We start from the raw sequence: 12,083 nt of genomic DNA on the forward strand, positions 1-12,083 counted from the left end.
TGTAATATGTTTTCTAATAAAAGCACCCTTTTCTTTTTCAATAGCAAGCATTTATCTTCATTTATGCTGCAGCTTCTCCATGCTTATGTCTTCTATTCTCCTTTTATCTCCTTCCTGGAAAAGTACAGTCACTCTATCCACGACTGCTGGTAGCTCCCTCCCTTAGGCAGCAGTATCACAGTCTGATGTTTGGCTCCAGCACCTACGAAGCATGTCTGGATTACAGCTGACACTGAAGGGAGCGAGAGCTTCTTGCTGACCGGAAAGTTCCCCGCTGTGGACCTGCTTCCTGCCAACTTAAGAGTTTTTTTATGGGAAGAGAAAAAATAATATTGAAAAAGTGAAGCTACAGCCTATTTAAATAGCATATTGACTGTAAACCTTTTGACACAATGGAAACTGCATTTATAAACGGCGTTTAATACTCTGCTGATATCTAATTTTCCATGCCTGTCCTGTTCTACTCAACACACCATCGCTGTTCTAATGAAATGGCAAAGATGAAGATTGTTACATATTGTACCAGATTGTATTTGGAGTTTTATTGCAGGTTGCAGAGTGTACTATTACAGTTAGCACACAGACAGGGGCGTTGGGTGGGGGGGGGATCAGGCAGGGAGGGGGAATATATAGTTCCAAATATTTAATTTGGATTCATGAAAACCCTGAATAAATAGACCTTTTTGCATAAATGATTAAGTTGCCCCAGTATCCCGCCCCCCCCCCCCCCCATCCCATTGCACACAAATCTAGAAACAGACAATATTAAAGATCTGACACCTGGCAGGAAAAGCAGCACTTTTAAAAGGATGTTGTTTGCAAATTAAATCAATGGGGAGGGGGGGGGCTGGTCTTCTTTGACACACTGCATAATGTCTCATATTCATAACGAGCAAAAGCTGCAAGGCGAGATATATCTATACCCCCATCTGAATTTTCATCTGATGCAACAATTCCCCCTGGTAACCAATGATGTTGCATTCATCAGTGGATACAGTTACCGAGAACGTGGTTGTTATGGTCCAGGGTAGTTGGTTGGGCATCTGTTTCCTGGGCTCTGTGGATTTGGCCCTGACCTTGCAATCTGACTCTTCCACTTGTGCTGAATGATCCAAAAGAATCCCCTGGCCAGCCTTGGACGTTCCGCGGTTTTTAAAGAGGCCGCTTATCTCATCAAAAAGTCCCGGTCTTCCCATCTATTACTCCGGAGCTTCAGCAGTACGCTCTGCGATGATGTCACCACTCCTCCAGGATTAATTACGGGTTAGCTGAGGTGATACTGGGATCTAAAGAGATCCTGGTTTTTCAGATGATCAGATACTAAGATGCATGAACAGCTCTGTGTAATAAGCACTGAAGATCTAGGTACCATGAATACAATACTATCACAAAAATCCTAATATACTCTAATGAGTTAGTCTTGAGATAAATGCATACCTACCTTTTAAATAAATATGCAAAAAAAAACTTCTGAAAATATTAATAAGTTTAATTTTTGCAGTGATCTACAAGACGATGAACAGGCCTAGTGTATAAATCCGTCTAATTATTATAACAAACACGAGCTAATTTCTGTCGAATGCGGTCTTATAATGACCCATAACAATTACGCTCATCTTCATCTATCCAGTCTAAAAAAAGAAAGACCGCGTTTGTACATCCCAAACGAAACCCACAACACCGGCCAACAAGGCGGATTCTGCTCCTAATGATGACAGCTTATTTACAGAACAAGGACGTCTGAATACAAGTGTTTGGCAATCGGCTTTCTAGTATGAGGTTATCCTTAACAAACATTTTAAATAATACAGACAGATGCGTAAAGTTCAACCCAGTAAGAAGACACAACGAAATATAGGCCCGTGGTCGATATAGAGAATCAAAACTGCAGGAGAAAAAACATATTTAGAAAAAATATTGCGTCTAAAATAACTTTTAAAAAATTGAAATCTTTCTTTCTACAAGCAAGCGTGTAGCGCTGGCGGACCTCACGGGTAAATCGACTTGTGGGGGGGCTTTCGGTCTCCGCATCTTGGTTGTAAACCAATCTGTCAGCCGCCATAATGAACATATTTGTCGTCATGCGGTGAAGTAAAAATAGAGTTGTGATCGGATTTAAGAAGGATCGGGAGTATCACGGTGAAGTACAGACTGCTATCGTCTAGGAGAACATCGAAGAGGCTCGACGGGCTTGGGGCCGACTTCCTTCTCCGCAATGAAGTGCTCGGGCAGAAAAGAGCGCTCCTATCTGGCGAATGTCCACTGCGAGGTGGAGGAGAGGAATGTGGAGAAAAGGGAGCGCTGTTATTTTACCTGGCTGGACCTGGTGATGGAAACAAGACCAGAGCAGAAGTAGGTCTACGAGATTATCTCCTGCTGCAGGAAATCGGCGCTTTGTCGAGAACCTTTCAGTTTAGCGAGGATACTGATCTCATCCGTTTTTCATTTAAATTGGTAAAGTTCTTGATAATGCGCGGAATATAAATGATGAACGTCATGCCACCTGGATCTTTTATATGAAAAACATGCTGTGCAGACTAACACTGCAGTTGTATCAGTACACTATATACTTAATGTTATGAACTTAATGGATTGTTGGCGTCCTGTAATGATTGTGAAACAAACTGATTCATTTCAATCACTGATTATACAGTCGCATATCGTTATAATATCCCGTTTTTCCTTTTCTGTTTGCTCATTTTAGCACAACTTTATCTGAAAATAAGACCTTGTCGAAAGAGAGCTTCACTCAGAGGCGTGTGGATCACCTTTTAGTGCAAAGGTCCCTGGACCAGAGGATCCGAATGGGCAGGCTGGGGCAGAGAATGGAAGAGTATCATCTGCCGTACCGGAATGTGCTCCCAGTGCCCATGTTCGTGCCCAGGAACGTGTCATCGCTCCGGGACTCGCAGCGCACGCCCACCCCCGAGGAGCTGGAGAGGGGGCGGTCAAGCGGCGTATGTGCAGACAAGAAAGACGTCTCAGAGATCACAAAAGACATACCCAAAGTCGTGCAGCCAAGCCGGGTGGACTTCCGAGCGTCTTTTCTTATCAGCCCTCCAAGAGAGTCCATCGAGACACTGCAGAGACGCTAGGGGGCAGCATGTTAATTGCGTCCGGCACTGGGATTGGAGATAGGGTGGAAACAAAAAGGTCTATAAAAATGCATAAAATCTCGTTCTGTATTCTAACCAGTACCCAGGCTTTATTTTATGGTTTCTGGTTTGAAAGTTTTTTTTGTGAAATGTTATAAGTGAAGCGGACAATATCGGCTAATTTCTGCGAATCTCACTTCACCAGTAATGCGTGACACGTAAATACAAAAACCGGACAACAACAATAATAATAATTTAGACTGTGATACACATTTCTGTAACACTTTAACAGATTAATTTTATTTAAAAAAAAAAAAGAATTAAAGCCTGATTTCTGGTAAATATATTTGGTGTCACAGTGGGGCCATGTGCCCCCACACTCAGGATTGGGGTTTAAATCCTTCTTCAGTTTCCATGCTCTGCTTGTGTCTCTGTGGGTTTCCCAAATACACACTGGTAGTTTACTGGCATATTGCCTTTGCCTGTACCTTCTGGATTTGTGTACCTCAGCGTGTGTTCAGATGGGCTGCTCTTCTGCCCCGGATGTATCCCCGTCTCACACCGCCAGCTTCAGACTGCAGCACCCCCAGATCCTAATCAGGAAAAGTACTCAGGAGACGGATATATGCTGCTTGAAATATGGAGCATAACATAATCATATAAGCACCATACACCAGATTTATGTTTGTATTATATTTTATGACAATGTAGCCAAAGAAAAACAATGCAACTATAAGTTGTGTAGACCAATCACCACGCTGCGACAATCTTAGTATGCTGCAGCAGCCATAGTATGGTTTAAAAAACAAGACAGAATTACCATGTTGGCCAGAACAAACAGAATTCGCCTCGGGGACCCAAACAGCTGGAGTGCCGAAAGGGTGATACTGTAATGCTACGTAGTATTACTAAAATGACGTCAATTCCAAGCATACAGCCATAATTTAAACCATCTATTGTTGTACGTGTATAAGGACATTTAAACTCTAAGCCTTGAGTATAAGATGAGCTTGTTGAGTTTCATCGCTCCCCCTGGTTCATTTGAATTCTCCCTTCCACCTCAACATGCTACTAATCAATGACGTGATTATCTGTTATGACAGGATGGCAGGTCACAGGCAATAAGAGCACTTGCAGTTCCAAGACAAACGAGGGTTTATTGCATGAAACAGAAGACACTAGGGAAAGGCACAAATTAAGGGGACCATGAGGAACAGCACCCCCTAGGGTGGAAACTAGGAACATAAGGCTACACAAATAGAAAACCAGGCACCGCAGGGTACATCAAAAGCAAAGGCAAAGGTAAACAATACCGAACACAGGAAAAAACTGATAATATTTAAATAACAGAAGAGGCAGACCTCTGGCAGGCCTCAAACCTATGAGCAGAGGGGTTAGAGTGTTAAAGGTGCACATTCAGCTCATTGAGCTAAGCTGCAGTCTGAGGAACAGGGGAAATGCACCAGGAACTAAGAATTAAAACAGAGGAGAGGACTGGTTGGCCAGTAACACCTACTGGTCAAGCAGAGAAGGACAGGCTCATCATAGAGGAGACTCTTATACTCCTAGCAAAGTACAAACTAATTTTCCACATGGGCACCATTTCCTCACATAATCAGTATGCCAAGTTATCTACATCGTTACATGGTTACAAGTTGTTACAAGTTTGAATAGTCAGGGTTACTTTTCGACTTGGCTAATTTCGTCTAGCAGCAAAGGTAGCTCCCTCTTCATCATCCTCTTCTCCCCCTTCTTCATCATCACCATCCTCATATGTATCATTTGGATATAAAATGCAGTGTTGATGTAGCAGCATAAATAAAACTGCCAAAAGCTGTTAATTAATTTTCAGTTTTAAATTATGAACCACATGATCTACACCTGCTTCATTATGTACTTCTGATTTTGAATTAATGAGACAATGTTGCCGAAACAGGAATGTTAACAGGATCTTCCAAGAAAAACACTCGCCGAACGATGGACTGGATGGAATAATGACTCATTCGTAATTCTGGGCTGACAGGTAAGTCAAATATCAAATCTGGTTTTACACTCTCGGTTACAAAATACAATATGCAAGTCAGCAGTCTCTACTTTAGTTGTATTCAGCAGGTGATAAGATAATGTCTAACAAATTTAATGAATCTTTTGCTTAAGGACAAAATATGCTTCAAGATCATTTCAGTTTTGATTTGCAAAATAATGAACACATTATAATTGAATATATACATTTTCTTTAATTTTTCTGAAATGTCATTGTAAATCCAACAAAGTCTGAGCAAATGAATATTTCTTGGATTTTTGTAATACAATTGCATGTGTTTCACTGTTGAGTATTGGACAAGCAGCTATGGGTGGCTTCGTGCTGAAATACAACCCATCTCTATATTGCTACCTCAAAGTGTTTTATGAAAGCTTAAGGGACCACAACACCGCAAGCAGAGTGAAATTATCAAGCTGTCGAAGGTAATTGCATGACATCTCTATCAAAAAGACTGGTATAATGTACCATTGTCTTTTAACGATATACTGATGTAAAACCAAAGGCATTCCTGGTGGACATGTATGGCATCGTCTTGTAGAATGCTGAGGTGTCCCACCCTGACCCCAGGTCAGCGTTAGCTCATTGTAGGCAGTCCTCAGCATAACAAAACTAAGCATCGAGGGCTTGTTTATATTGCTTCAGCTGGAATTCTGCTGAGATACACGAAAGGCTAAAGAGGGTCATCTGTCATACAGGCCAGGGTGCAAAAAAGAATTAAGTAGCAAAATTTTGCTATTTTCCGCAAGTATACCTCTGTATGTAGGAAGAGCGGGGTCGGCGCTGATTTGGGACTCCTCACTTGTAATCACAGAAATTCGACACTTTTACCATCTTGACGATGTAGTGTGTGGCCCTGTGAGTTACGGCACTGTGCTTCTTACCAGAAGGTTGCTGGTTTGGGTCCAGGGTTTGGCAGAGTAGTCTCACCATGGGGCCTAATTGCTCTAGGGACGTCCTTAATTGTTTGTTATTTTGGACAAAGAAATCTACAAAATAAATGTAAACTGTTAATGTACTAATTAATGCAAGGGTAATGATTTAGGGTTACAATGAATTAGCCTAAAAACTGAGAATTTCATTAACACTATGAATGAAAGAATAGTAGAATAAAAAAGATAGTAGAATATTATTCAATACTCAAGAAAAACACAAAGAATCAGTTGATAATTTTATCATTTATAATTTACCACAGCACACACCCTAACCAGGAATTCTGTTGACATATTGATAGTACAGCTCAAAGGTACAACATCACACCTCTGGCATCATCCACTTCAGATGTCTGTCTTATTTTAACCATGATTTAAGAGTTAACTGGTAATACACCTATGATCTCATGTGGCACTGGACTTCTTGTATATGATCTGTAGTGAAGGTCGGTGGTTTTGGGTCCATGTTTGTATTTTCAGTTGCAGTTTTGAGTCTGTCTAAAAATGCAGCTACATTTGTACATAAATGCTTATTTGCCATTATTCGCCAAATGAACCACAACACCTTCCTGTTACAGTAAAGTGCACTGGACAGTAAAACAGCAACACAAAGCACCAGCCACGCCGTTTTCCCCGCCTTGTCTTGAGAAACATCTCCTTTGGTGTCCTTGGTTAAGTTCTCGTCCTGCTCCCAGCTGGGTCCTGGTCTGGCTGAGTGACACCCATCGACCGCTTCGCCCTCCTGTGTTTCTGCAGCGTCACCTGCAGCTGCCAGTATCTCAGGTAGACCCACATCAGGCTGCCGTTCTTGCGCTTGTCTGTGTTCATGAGGTCAGCGCAGTGCCGATCGTTCCTGAATATGTCCTTGAGGTCACCTTCCATGTTCAGCTCCACGGCCAAGGGTTCCTTGGCCGCCTTGACCAGAAGGTTCTTCTCTATCTCCAGCCGTCGGTCTCGGGGGAGGAGGACACTGCAGTAGGCGTCCTGCCGCTCCACCAGGCCCTGCTCGAACTCTTTCAGCAGAGCCTTGGCCCTCAGCTCCCACATGTTCTCCTTCTCCAGCATGCTCTGGAAGACGGCACCGGCCGCCCCGGTCTGCAGGAGCCTCGTCTTCTCTGCCTCCACAGCCTCTCGCTCTCGCTGCAGTCGCTTTCGCTCCTCCAGCAGCTGCCGGCTTTGTGAGGCCATGGCCTCACGGTAGCCTTGAACACGGTGATGCTCTTTCTCCAACTCCAGCTCCAGATGGGCTGCTGTCCTGCGGCTCTCAGTCAGGGTCTTGCGGTACTTCCCTTCCAGCTCGCTGGTCACAGCTTTCATGTCTTTGTTATACTGGTCTTTTGCCTGCTGGATTTCCCTCTGAGACTCTCTGGTCCAAATCCACCCTGTGAAGCAATTTAGGTTCAAAAGTCAATTGTACCATAATAAACACTGTGCTTCATTTGCATCTGAAATACTTAAATTATTATTATTATTTAAATGTCCCACAGGTTTGCCACTTAAAACTGTCACATACTCAAAAAATTCTGCATGGCAGGGCAGCTAAATGTGACGAATGGTCATTATACTTACGAAATGCAGCCAAGCTGAGCAGGGGTACAAGAAGGGCGTAATTCCATTTATTACTGCCCCCGTCCCCTCGCTCATCGGGTCTGATGTTCCATCCTGGGGGGTCATTCAGGTTGTTCATGGAGACGCCCTGGTGAAACATAAACATCCTTGAAACATACAGTGCATGCATCCCGATCTGAAAGCCGCTTCTCTTACTAAACAGGCTTTGTACAGTATAGCTGAACTACTGTGTCTAAAAATGTCTCGCTACAAAGTTGCAAAACTGCACCACTTATTTGTTAGATTGCTCTATATAAGCATATTTTTATTTTTCATAATATTACAGTTGGCTGCTCGTGGTTAAATAGCTTATTGCATCGGACCTTTGCTTATGCGTACTAAAATGAGTGTGAGCCACCTTTTTCAGGCCCATGCTCACAAAGCAGCAGTAGGTGGTCACCGCATTTCGAGCAATTGACGGGCTGACATCTACGCGGCCCAAAGTTATTCCGCTGGGCAGAAACACGGGGAGCATGAATACGAGCGATCAATCAGCCGCTCGGTCTAGCTCACTAACCTTGGATTGCGATCCGCTTCCGTCCAGCCACCGCACATTCGCTTTGCCGAAGCTAAGACGAGCGTTACGTAATTCCTGGATTGCGCAACTTACGTAAAGCTGTCGGCTCGTCTCCCAGGGAGACCTGTTCTAGAAAATTCTACGACTAGCGTAATACAGATAATATTAACATAATTTTTAAGCTTTTAAAATATATAATTTTAATGCTTCAATAGTTTATGTAGTTAAGCTTGACGATATCTATGAACTTTATAATATTTATTGTATGCCTTTTCTACGTCTCCTCTATATATTTGAGCAAATGGTATGTTCCAATGAGAGACCTAAACACTGCGGGGGTTTTTGCCGGTTTTTGTCTGTAGAATAACATTGTTCTGCTCATTATCTCTTTAATTTTGTCTAAAAGTCCGTCATTACTTCGTAGTTTATAAATATTTTGTAATAAACACACACAAATTAATGTGTCTCCTTCGCCTGCAGAAGTTGCTACGTGGAAGTAAGCTTTGTCTGTAAGGACAGATCTAATTACCTGACTAGATGTATCTGCAGACGCTGCTCGACGTTTAAGGGGAATTTCCACAACAGTTTTAATACACAAGCATTCGTTTGATAGAAAAGCGAACGGGATTCTCCATGGTACCCACATTTATAAAAGTAAAACTTAATTTTTACAACGTGAAATGTTCGGGTAATACCAATGAAACGAGGCTTTAAATTTAATTCCTATTAACAGTACTGTATATTAACATGGATATGTCTGTATAACTACAGGTGGAATGTTTTGTGTGCCCGTGTTGGTAAATATTGTAGTTTTCTGTTAATTAGTAATTGTAACGTGGTGTTAAAATGAGGTTCCAAGCAAATATATTTGCGTATGACTCCCGTTTCCACCATTCGGAGGAGAAAAAAAACGTTTTTTGTGAGTTTTTATCTCAGAAATCTGATTTTTTTTTCTGACTATGATTGGATAGTTAAATGATCCTTCCTGCCGAAGACATTGCAAAATATCCCGTGTTGATAAATGCGAGGGGAGGATCGAGGCCGTAACATGTAATAAATGTGGGACGTGTGCCCTCTACGTAAAAGAAAAAAAAAATTCTTAACTTCGGGTATAAGCGAGAGAACGGGAGCTTTATAGTTAGGAGGGTGCCGTGTAGATAAACATGATGCAGATATGGTTTTACCCGCTGAACAGCAGCATAGATCAGTATAGCTGATCAGTTACCTATGGAACCCCTTAAAGGCCAGGGTGAGAAAATATTTTTGGAAATAGTTTTGCGTTCCCTCACAAAAGTTATTGTGAGGGTATGGAACGCAAAACTATTAAAAAAAAATTCCCACCTGGCCTTTAAGGGGCTCCGTAGTTACCAGCTTGACAAGCATATGCGATGTTTGTTATACAAGCAATACTAGCATTCGTTGTTTGGTGCTAGTAGGCTTGTTAGCGTCATTTATGAGCCCTTGTTGGTGGACCAGCTGATTTCAAGCAGACTTCTTTTTACAGCCTAATTTTATACGTAATTGCAGCTTTTTAAAATGTCATTAAAAATGCCATCCAAAAGTAGCATCTGGTATGTATGGCTGTGTTAATGTAGTCTTGGGTAGGTATTTGATAGTCAGGACGGGTTGCAAATATAACTGGGAAAATAGAGATGGAGGTAGTGGGTGAGAAGTGATGTGCTTGTGAAGACACAATTTCATGTAACAGACAAAAGGTAGTATTATTGATAAGTGGGAATAGTATAGGCAGGAGCATCAGTTGTGTTCTTCCTGGATTTCTGAGTCCAGACCTCATTCCAGGGTTCAATTTAATAAAATTGTGTCCTCTACAGGTGGCCATAAAAATCAATCAAAAATATAGTCTGTATGTGACATAGTAGGAAAGTAGCACCACACTGCCACAGAATGCAGTAAATAATTCATTAAATATATTAAATTAGAAATTATTTCTCATTTGATGTTGTTCTGTTTCATAACCTGCAGTTAACTGTCTGAAAGAAGCAAGTACTGGGAAATCATTAAATTTAAACAGAGGCATGTGTCTTAAATTGGTAATACTTTAATACAGTATGCAGTTTTCCAAATGAAATAACTTAAGGTTTACAGTGCCATCTGTAGCATGTTTTTGATTGTTTAGTTGGCCAGGATGGATGAGCTGTCAAGTTTTTTGAGACAGAGGAACATTCCTGAGAATGTCATTGGAAGGCTGCAAAGAGACAAGGTCGTTATTTTAAAAATATTCTAGAAAATTAAAAAAAATAAATAACCAATACCTGTTAACATTGCTGTTTCTTCATATGTATGTTTGTAACATAAAAAAAGTGTTCAACACATTCTTGTATATGATGCATTTGTGTTTACTGTATATGTAATTTGTAAAAAAAAAAAAAAAGTGTGCACTGTAATTAGTGTCACGCCCACACAGGCGGATACCACCAGCTGCGGCTCGTTACGCATAATGAGTCGAGATAAAACCAGCCCGAAGTCACTTACCCATTGCGAAGTATTGCGCTGATGTTTAGAAGCCATACCGAGCACTTTCTTGTCGATCGTCTCTCCCTGAAACCTAACCCTGCCTGTTTGCCTCGTGTCCTCTCCTTACCTCTCTCTCTCCCGTTCCAGACCCGTCTACCCTGCCTGCTCCGGCTCGTCCTGTTCCCGCTACCCCGTGTGATCTTGTCTCGTGTTTCCCTGTAGGACTGACTCCCCGGCTTACGACCTCCCTGCTTGTCTTTCGACCTTGCCACTTGCCCGTCCCTTTCGGTGCCTCTGTTTGGTTTATCCAAATAAAGCGCTTGACGGTTTGCATACCTGGATCCCGGTCTCTCTGTTCCGACTATCGTGACAGTTAGTAATATGTTTTTGCTGGTCTGTTTTCTCTTCTTCAGATTGACAGTGATGTAATTCTACTAATGACAGACGAACAAACTCCAGGGATACTTTTCATCGTATGGTGACCGTCTGGCAATAGTGTCATACTGTAGGAGGAAGGTAAAAAATGTAGAAGGGCGCCAGTCAAAACTGTCAAAACATCTACGGTCCTACAACAGAAGGCACTTCAGTATTACTGAAGAAAAAATCAATCAAAATATCCAGGAAGATAGAAATAGGGTGGATGAATTTTGATGACAAGAAACATGAATGCATTCAAGTGAGAACAAAGAAAGGTGGCGGAACAAGAAAAGTTGAAGTGTTTAAAAAACTATCAAAAAACAGATTTACTGGAAAAAGCTTTATCTTTATTTTTCCCGAATGGCAGGAATTCTATTGGATGTGCTAGTGACTTTGAAATGGACGTAAAAGATTTCCAGGGAGCATCACTTGATGAAAACACAACTGTAGGAGACCTCTACGATGAAACGAAGTTATCTGTACTTCGCTTTTACTTGACATCAAAACGGAAACAAAACAGATCAGTTCAGCCTGAGACTACACCATCAGTTCCTCAAGCTCATTCACCACCTTCAGGAGAAGACTTGAGGATACTTGATGATACATTAGACATTACACGGAACACAGTATCATTTACTGCAGTTGATGAGGAAGTGTCATGCATGATAGAGTTCAGTTCCTCCTGAAAATTCATTTGAAAACAATTGTGATTACAGTAACACAATCACATTTCTAATCAATACGGAGTCAGTATTATCAGAAGAAGTCTTAGATGACACACCACCAATGCCATCAGAATCCCAGTCAATGGAATTCAAGGTTCTGCTTCTTCATCGTGGAAACATACTTCCTGAGCTTACAGCATTTTTATTGACAAAGATCCTCTTCAGTCTCAGTTCAGAATTCAGCTTGTCCTGCCTAATGGTGAACATGAAATGGCACACGATGAAGGAGGAGTACTATGGGACTGTTTAAGTGAGTTTTGGAATGACTTCTAT

The 12,083-nt window shown here is 41.7% G+C and overlaps 2 protein-coding genes across 4 annotated transcripts; one reads left to right on the plus strand and one right to left on the minus strand.

The window, feature by feature from the left end:
* The first annotated feature begins 2,091 nt into the window (after window positions 1–2,091).
* On the plus strand, window positions 2,092–3,565 carry zmp:0000000930 (telethonin). Its single transcript, XM_049027116.1, has 2 exons — window positions 2,092–2,352; window positions 2,705–3,565. Exons 1-2 carry the CDS (start codon window positions 2,216–2,218, stop codon window positions 3,093–3,095), a joined length of 528 nt encoding a protein of 175 aa, XP_048883073.1. The 5' UTR covers window positions 2,092–2,215; the 3' UTR covers window positions 3,096–3,565.
* A 2,738-nt stretch (window positions 3,566–6,303) lies between these two features.
* On the minus strand, window positions 6,304–11,204 carry LOC125748269 (coiled-coil domain-containing protein 127-like). Of its 3 annotated transcripts, none has more exons than XM_049024200.1 (3): window positions 10,687–11,204; window positions 7,638–7,764; window positions 6,304–7,450 (listed from the first exon to the last, which is right to left on the minus strand). In XM_049024200.1, the coding sequence occupies exons 1-3, from the start codon at window positions 10,720–10,722 to the stop codon at window positions 6,741–6,743; spliced, it is 873 nt and encodes a 290-aa protein (XP_048880157.1). In that variant the 5' UTR covers window positions 10,723–11,204; the 3' UTR covers window positions 6,304–6,740. The 3 variants fall into 3 exon arrangements, with proteins under 3 accessions (XP_048880157.1, XP_048880158.1, XP_048880156.1); XM_049024201.1 differs by lacking the exon at window positions 10,687–11,204 and adding an exon at window positions 8,194–8,339; XM_049024199.1 differs by lacking the exon at window positions 10,687–11,204 and adding an exon at window positions 8,035–8,184.
* Window positions 11,205–12,083: the final 879 nt, after the last annotated feature.

The sequence above is a fragment of the Brienomyrus brachyistius genome, chromosome 9 (assembly GCF_023856365.1).
Source record: "Brienomyrus brachyistius isolate T26 chromosome 9, BBRACH_0.4, whole genome shotgun sequence".
Lineage (NCBI taxonomy): Eukaryota > Metazoa > Chordata > Actinopteri > Osteoglossiformes > Mormyridae > Brienomyrus > Brienomyrus brachyistius.